Source organism: Acyrthosiphon pisum, chromosome X (genome assembly GCF_005508785.2).
Source record: "Acyrthosiphon pisum isolate AL4f chromosome X, pea_aphid_22Mar2018_4r6ur, whole genome shotgun sequence".
NCBI lineage: Eukaryota > Metazoa > Arthropoda > Insecta > Hemiptera > Aphididae > Acyrthosiphon > Acyrthosiphon pisum.
In genome coordinates this window covers 125,346,616-125,355,490 of record NC_042493.1, presented here as the reverse complement: position 1 = coordinate 125,355,490, position 8,875 = coordinate 125,346,616, and the positions used below count along the sequence as shown (strand labels likewise).

At 28.8% G+C, this 8,875-nt stretch overlaps 1 protein-coding gene across 4 annotated transcripts in view; it reads left to right on the top strand.

Moving 5' to 3' along the window:
• Catb-16a (cathepsin B-16A) overlaps window positions 1-8,875 on the top strand; it is a 51,220-nt gene that overhangs the window by 30,966 nt on the left and 11,379 nt on the right. For 2 of the 4 annotated variants that reach the window (XM_029485379.1, XM_029485151.1), the window contains exons 2-6: window positions 1,524-1,751; window positions 1,828-2,028; window positions 2,606-2,753; window positions 2,826-2,936; window positions 3,094-3,427. In XM_029485379.1, the coding sequence (XP_029341239.1) occupies window positions 1,524-1,751; window positions 1,828-2,028; window positions 2,606-2,753; window positions 2,826-2,936; window positions 3,094-3,305 (900 nt within the window). In that variant the 3' untranslated portion in view covers window positions 3,306-3,427. 4 annotated transcript variants of the gene reach the window in all.

Genomic DNA, 8,875 nt, shown 5'->3' with positions numbered 1-8,875 from the left:
GAAAGACAACATACGAAGTATGTAACTTATAGTACCTATAATATATAATATTATATACAATAATAGCTACATGTCTATATCCCAAAAACTAAATGGTATTTGGGTGTATCGTGTATGGCATGTGCATGTGCTAATGCCTAATGAAATAAAACAATATTCTAGTATGCCGTACAGATGATCACGCTATGGCTATAATATGCTCCTCGTATTCGAGGACGTTTTGAAATTATCAAAATAATTTTTATTTGAATAATAACGTTTGAAAATTATCCGAATAATTTTTTATTCGAACAATAACGTTTGGAAATTATTCGAATAATTTTTCATTCGAATAATAACGTTTGGAAATTAATCGAATAATTTTTTATTCGAATAACTAGGTATGAAAATTATTCGAATAATTTTTTATTCGAATAATTAGGTATGAAAATTATTCGAATAATTATTTATTCGAATAATTAGTTATGAAAATCATTCGAATAATTTTTTATTCGAATAATTGAAAAAAAATCATTCGAATAATTTTTTATTCGAATAAATATTTATTCGAATAATTATCTAGATAAAATTTTGCCCAACTCTGAATATACCAAACCATAACGTCATACACGGGCCTTGGCATACACGTATTAAAAAGTCAAAGTTAAGTTAATTTTAACTTTTTCAAATTTAATTTTCATTAACTTATTTTTTAAATTAATTGATTTTTATTGATATAAACTAAATAAATAACGAGTTACTTTTAATCAAATCCGAGTTACGTCAATGTAAATTTATAAATAATTAAACAATAAATATAATACAATCATTATTGATGATGACCTATATTGCATGAATATTTATTTTATATTATTTTAAATTATATTACCGGCTATATTTATATTATATCGTTTAAAAAAAAATAACTTAACTTAAGTTGAGAAGTGGGTTGTACACTTGTACGTTTCCATATGACTTTTAACTTATGTATCTTCATCTGTACCTTTATATTCCTTTACATTTGATTTTATATATATTAAATCTATTTTCCGTGCTCTGTAAAATTTATAATATTTATGATGTTTCAAACCATATAACTGTCTGATATTTAAAAAAAAAAAAATTTAACTTAAGTTAATAAGTTAAGTGCTAATTTCCATATAACTTTTTACTAACTGAGTTAAAAAAAAAAATAGAATGACTTAACTTTAAACTTTTTAAAATGTTTTCTATAAACTTAACTTAACTCAATTAAAAATTATCATTAACAGCCCGTCCTTAAATATTATGTATATACAACGAATTGCCTCATAATATTCAGAATTTTGTATTAGAAAAGGTGAAAAGAGGCAACATAGCAATCGACGTATTTATTTAATTTAAAAAAAATGTATTTTATTATAGTATTACTCGTGTGCTTCGAATCGAAATCTGAGATTCGATGAGTTCAAATAGTATTATTAGATACAAAAAATATATGCTACAATATGAATATAATAAAATGAACAATGCTAACCGACTTTCGTTCGATTTCCGTTTACCAGGCCGGTGTTAATTTCGACCCGAGTACACCAGAGAAGGATCTCATTAAGATGTTGGGATCTAAAGGGGTGGAAGCTGCCAAGAATGCGAGTGCCCACATGTTCAAAACGCACGACGTCGCTTACAACAATAACGGTTATATCCCGAGGACATTCGACGCCAGGAGGAGGTGGAGACATTGCAAAACTATCGGAGAAGTTCGTGACCAAGGATACTGCGGTTCCTGTTGGGTGCGTTAACCGAAGGGCTTGCGTCGACGGATCGAAAACGTAAAATGGATTTAACGAATATATTTTTTAACTGTAGGCGTTCGGAACCAGCTCAGCGTTTGCCGATCGTTTGTGTGTGGCCACTGACGGAGATTTCAACGAACTGTTGTCCGCCGAAGAGTTAACGTTTTGCTGTCACACGTGCGGAAATGGATGTAACGGAGGATACCCGATCAAAGCCTGGAAATATTTCAGTTCACACGGTTTGGTGACAGGAGGAAATTATAAATCTGGAGAGGTAATAATATAATATTAGTAATAATGATGCCGTTGATGTATATTAATACTAAGCTATAGAGTAGAGTACCTAGTATAATAGTAGTGTTGTACAAAGTAACGGGTCTGCAAGTAAGCAGACGATTTACATAGCACTTGCATATTCTTAAAGGGTTTTGTAAGACATTGCAGAGTATAATAATGGTTTATGATTCGTTTTAAAGCGCGTATAGATAATTTTATTTTTTTTAAAAAACGAAAGAAAAAATGTCTGGGTAAGCACCAACTATTTAGATATTTTTTGGGTGCTAATTCCGTCAAGTCAAGTTGTGGACTTCCACCAACGGCTATAACGCCACATAGTTGAATTTCGATTAGTCATTTAATATAATATATAATCATGATGCGCATGATGAAAGTGCCGTAATTCGGGTATAGTGTATGTTCAGAAAGTGATGAACGTACGGTTGGTGGGTAAATTATAGTTATTTTGGTTGTCGTGATAATGGCAGCAACCAATAAGTCCGGTTTCGGATTTGCAGTCGTTAATCACCCACTGCGTGTAAATTACTGTTGCTTAACCCGCATACGTATTCCAGGGATGTGAGCCATACCGTGTTCCACCCTGCCCACGAAACGAGGACGGTACAAGCTCGTGCGCCGGTCAGCCAATTGAAAAAAATCACAGATGTACGAGAATGTGTTACGGAAATCAAGACCTCGACTACAACGATGATCACAGATTTAGTAAGAACTGTTTACGAAATGTTTACGATTAAATATGTGTTTAATCTACATAATTGAATTATGATTGTATAGCACGTGACTACTACTACCTGACTTACGGCAGCATTCAAAAGGACGTTATGAATTATGGACCAATCGAAGCATCGTTCGATGTGTATGACGACTTCTACAGTTACAAGTCCGGTAAATGAGCGGGTCGGTCATGATAAACCGTACCATATTATTTTATATTAATAAATCACTTTTGCATTTTATTCAAATGACATATTATTATTCTTATAACAATAATCATGTCGTCGAGACAGGACCTTTAATCTTGACATTGTATGATTGTTTTTAGGTGTTTACCAGAGAACCCCAAACGCCACGAAATTGGGCGGACACGCAGTGAAGTTGATCGGTTGGGGTGTAGAAGAAGGCATACCGTATTGGTTGATGGTCAACTCGTGGAGCGCACAGTGGGGCGACAACGGTCTTTTCAAAATTAGACGAGGTACAGACGAATGTGGTATTGACAGTGCGACAACCGCTGGTGTACCAGTGACCAACTAATAATAGTTAGGTTGCCGGCATATTAAATTAAGAACACTCCTGTATCACTGCAGTAAAACTTTTTTTTTTTATTTATTTCACTGTATTCCATATGTTTTAATAAAACTCATTTTATTATTCAACGTTTTGTTCTGAATGGTTTTCCAGGAGACAGGCGCTTTATTAAAAGCATGATAATTTATAAATTGAGGGGTTTCGGACTGTTAAAAAAATTGAACACGAACCATAGATTTACGACTCGAGTTTAATAGTCAAATCTAGTGGCTTAAGATAACGGAATAAGATAAGAACTAAAATAAGAACACTGCTGTGATAATCTATTATATATTTGTATAAAATGAATTAAATTCTATCCTATGGTTTATTCTGAATTGTTTACCTTAGCGGACATCCGATTTAACAACATCATAATTAGTTATAAATTAATGGGCGTCGAACCTTAGTCTACGCTAGTTTTGAAAATAACCTTACCGAACTTCAAAAAAATTTCCAACACTGCAAATATTACGAAAAAAAAAATGTTTCCTGAGTTTATTTGAAATTTTTATTATGTCTATTGAGTATTATATATTGGCTCAAAATACACCCGTATTTTATTCTTGTTTATTATTTTTAATATATCGATTAGTAACAAATAGTGTCAAGTTAGAACCGATTGGTGTTTAATTAAATTATAACTTGAATAGTATTTACCTAATATTCTTCAATACTTTTGATTTGGAATTAGGGCTTGCAAACGTTATAATAACGTTATATTTGGATAAAAAAAAATTGAAGTTTGTAAACGATATTATAACGAAAAGAAATAATGAAAAATCATTAAAGACTGCAAAACGAAACATAATGGTTAATAAAATATAATATATTATTTATAATTATACAAAACACAACGCAAAACGTAATTTATAGAATATCATTGAACGAAAAAATAATGCGAAACAAAATATTTTAAAATCTATTTATTTAAAAGATCTATTATGGTTTCATAGAAACATTTATATCATGCAAACAATCTAAAAATTTGTTATATTATATTCCATATCCGGGCCATTACCTACCCGCATTAGTTATTATTTTTAAATTTAATTAACATTATTTTAAATAACGATTAAGGCAAAACTTGTATAACGTTTTAGTCTAAATAACGATAAATGCAAAACTTGGACAACATTTTAATTTTGAATAACAATAAACGCAAAAGCCGAATAACGCATTTATTCTAAATAACGATAAACGCAAAAATTGTCTAAAGTTTTAATTGTAAATAATATAAAATTGATTTTTTTTTCAAATGCAAGCCCTGTTTGAAATAAAACTGAAAATTTTGATTCGAAATTGAATTCTAAAAGCTGTATTAGATTCAGTTCGGTATTAAACGAAATTGTTGGTTTGATGTGTCTTTAAAATGTTTGATTAGAGTTCGACATCACACCGAATTGTTCGCTTCGAATACAATTAAGAAGTTCGGTTCGAGACCATATTTTTGAGATTGGCCCTGCTCTATGAAACTATTAGACTAGACTAGAATAGACTTATACAACGTATTAGCGTATATGCATCTAACTATTCATGTCTGGTCTATCAACGTAATTTTTCAATTAACTACTTAATACGGCTAATGATTGCAGAAAAGGGTAGAAAATAAATAAATTTTTGATTTTGATTAATTAGTATTTTCATGGATCGTTGTTTTTCTGTATATTGTTTTCAATAAAGACAGTAAATGTATTATTATATATTTATTGTTTTTTTAAAGTGTTTATACACACGTTTAATTTTAATAATAAAATCAACATTATTATACGTTTTATTGTAGGTACACGTAATATTATGTTGTAATTTCTTCATAATATTATAACTAGGTATCATATTATTATTTATATTTATTAAAAAGGTGATTCTAAATTACCAACATTGTTAGTCTAGAGCTTTTATTTTTCTATACAACGATCATAATATATTATGCTCAAGTTTTTTTTTAAAAACAAATACTTGAGTAGTACCATTACCCATATAATATCCAAAAAACATATATTTAATAGATTGGACTTTTCACACTTACATACGTATTTTCATGTTTCCTAAACACTGTACAATTTTCAAATTATTTGGACTATTTGGTTTAACGAACATATTTGCACCGTTCTACAACGGTACATCGGTTTTGACGCATCATATTATATAGGTTACTATTCAAATATAGGTAATGATTGTGTATAATTTATTTACCTATAATCATGGTTGGGATTTCATAGCACTTAAAATGCCATTAACACGCGCTATAATATAACTTTATAACTATCGCTAAATATGCTCTAAAAAAAGTTTAGTAGGTACAAAGTCAAAGCACTTTATGCTAGAATAATATCCACACCACGTAGGTGCAACTGAAAAACATCTACCTAGTATATTATGTAATATGTATAGTACCTACGAGTATACACTAGTCGTCTGTATTAGTAAAGCATATAACGCATTCAACACTCATTCGATGGTAATCGACAGTTAAATTGGCCCATCAAAATCAGCAGATAACAAAAGTAAGAATATAATAAAAATTTAAAACGAAATAATACGAAATAATGAACACCGCTGCTCGGGTCGTGTCCGTGTAATCGGCCTATATATTTTACTTTTAAAATTATACAACAATCAACATACGTTTATTAACATGTCATCTCATAAAATATGATATAATGGACAAAGTTTTACTCTTTCTAAACCAGTGACTGGAACCTTATGAATTTACCGGTATCGGTTCCGGCACTGGTTCTCAAAAAAATAAAATAACTATTACGGTTCGGTTCTAATTTTTTGATAAAAAATAAATAAAGGTATCGCTTCCAAATGATTTCGGTACCGGTTCCAGATAATTTAGGTACCAAAAAGTATAATAATTTTAAATACCTATCTTGAATGTTGGTTTAATCTATAGTATGAGAAATATTAGTAAACTCATATGATCATACAGGTATTTCAGTCTAGGTATAAGACATATTATATACTTGTATCTATGGTATATAAAAAAAAAATTGACCTATATAATAAATTCAAAACTATTCATACCACAATATCCATTAGGTACAACAAATCGTGATACTATCATATATATATAATATTGTAATAGTATAGAAGTTTCATGTACCCACGAATAATATTATACAATCACAACAAAATAAATAAAATAGTTATTCTAGGTTTTTTAATATGTAATTTCGTTCAAATTTGAACTTAAAATGAGTATAAAAATAAACTGTGCGTATGTATTTTTAATATTTTTCAACTGATATTGTAACAATATATCAGGAGCCTTGCATTAAATTTTCACGCTTTTTCCCCCAACAAACAAAATTTTATTGATATTTATAGAAAAAAAAACTAAAAAAATTGAAAACTGAGAATGTCCGTAAACAGCTCAAAATATTTTCAAAATGTTATGTGGTGTATAGAAAATGAAAATATGAAAAATCAGTGAAATTTTCATGTCACTTCAGTTATTCGTTTTTGAATTACAACGAATTAACAAAATTCACTACGTGAGAAATGGAGTGAATGTAATCCAATCTTGTAAAAATTTGAAAACTCAAAGGTTAGGTTAAAAATTTAATTTGATTTGCTTGAAGAAATTTTTTTTTTTTTTGATAAAAATGGACAAACTTATGAATGATCTTCTATTACATTTTCAAATCATAGATTTAAAAAGAAAAAAATTTATGAATTTCTAACTCAAAATAATTTGCTAATTTTCGTGATTTTTACATATTTTCTCAATTTTTGAACTTTAAATGCTTATAAAAAAATCTGTGACTAAGGATTTTTATTATTTTTCAAATATCATTGTAAAAATATAGTAGTAGCATTGTATTAAATTATCATGTATTTTTACTCGACAAATAAAGTTTTATTGACATTCATAGAAAAAAAAAACTAAAAAAATTGGAAACTGAAAATGTCCTAAATAGTTTAAAACAAATCAAAATATTTTGAAAATTTTATCATGTATATAAATTGAAAATATGAACAACCAGTGAAAATTTCATGTATCTACGTTCATTTGTTTTAGAGTTTTACCAAAAACCAAAATCAATTTTCTCGAAAACAAATTTTGTGTAAAAATTCCCATTTTTCTTTAATTTTTCTTTTGTTTTTCACGGCGCTTTTGAAAATTACTAGGAATTTTGAATTTCAATCTTCCCAATGCACAAATAATATTCACTTTCCAATCAAACAAGATACTGAAGTTGAAAATCGAAGCATTATTTCAACTACTTATCGTGTACCCAGACACAAAAAAAAAAAAACACATCAATGTAAATTCAATACATTCATTGTTCCACTCAGAATCTAAAAGTAAAAAGACTGGTACGACATCTTGCGAATGATTGAACAGCCGTTGTGGACATTGCCTTATGTAGTTGTTGCAATTTGATCATACATGGATTATACACAAAACAGCAAAACAAATAAATAATTTTACTATTGAACCTAAAAGAACCTATTTCATTTAAAAGTTTCTGGTCGGTTCCGGTACTTTATTTATTAAAATAAAGGGTTCACTTCCGGTTCCGGTTCTTTTAGGTTCGAATCCAGTTCCTGTTCTCAACTGACCACGATTAGGAGTACTGCATAAAAAGTAAGTATACAGTGTCTTCAAGTGTTTTCCCGGCACAAACGTCTCTGAACGCACACGTGAGATGGAATCCTCTAAACACGAGTAAAGAAAAACAAGTAACACGTCTTGGTTAATAATAAAAAAGAATATTTTAAAAAAATAAAAAAAAAAAACAAATTAAAAAAGCAAAAAGACTGGTACGACAGCTTGCGAATGACACAACAGCCGTTGTGGACGTTGCCCTATGTAGTTGTTACAATTTTGTTGACTCGGTTATTTATTGACGTTTGCTTCGTATGTAATCATGATCTGTTATTTTAATATTTTATAATTTTTTTAAGTCATGTATATTATATGCAACAGTTTGGTTCGACCCATTACTAAATTCTAGGTCTATAAAAATTGAACATTTAAAAATTTTTAACTACAAAATAATTTGAAAATTTGATAAATTTTTCCAAAATTTTAACTTTAAATGCTTATTAAAAAAGTTGTGCATATGTCTTTTAAATATTGTTAAATTGCTGTGTAACAACGTTTGAGGAACCTTGTATTACATTTTCAAGCTTTTTAACCAGATAAATGTTATTGACATTTATAAAAAACAATTTCACATAATTGAAAATTGAAATTTCCATTAATACCTAGCCTAAAATGAACAAATTTTTTAACGACATTAACTATCAATTTTGTCAAAAATCAATTTTGCGTAAAAATTCCCGTTTTTATATAATTTCCTCAAGTGAAATATATGTACTGATTACTGATTAGATTAAAAACCACTACAGGTTTGTAATTTTTCAAAAATGTTGAGAAAACTATCGAAAGTTGGATTTTGTTTTGTTTAGGAGCTGTTATTTGGAATAATTATGTTGGACTATTAATATTGGTGTAAATACAGTAAATTTATAGAATATTGTAATTTATTTTAAGTATCAGAATTTGAACATAAGTTATA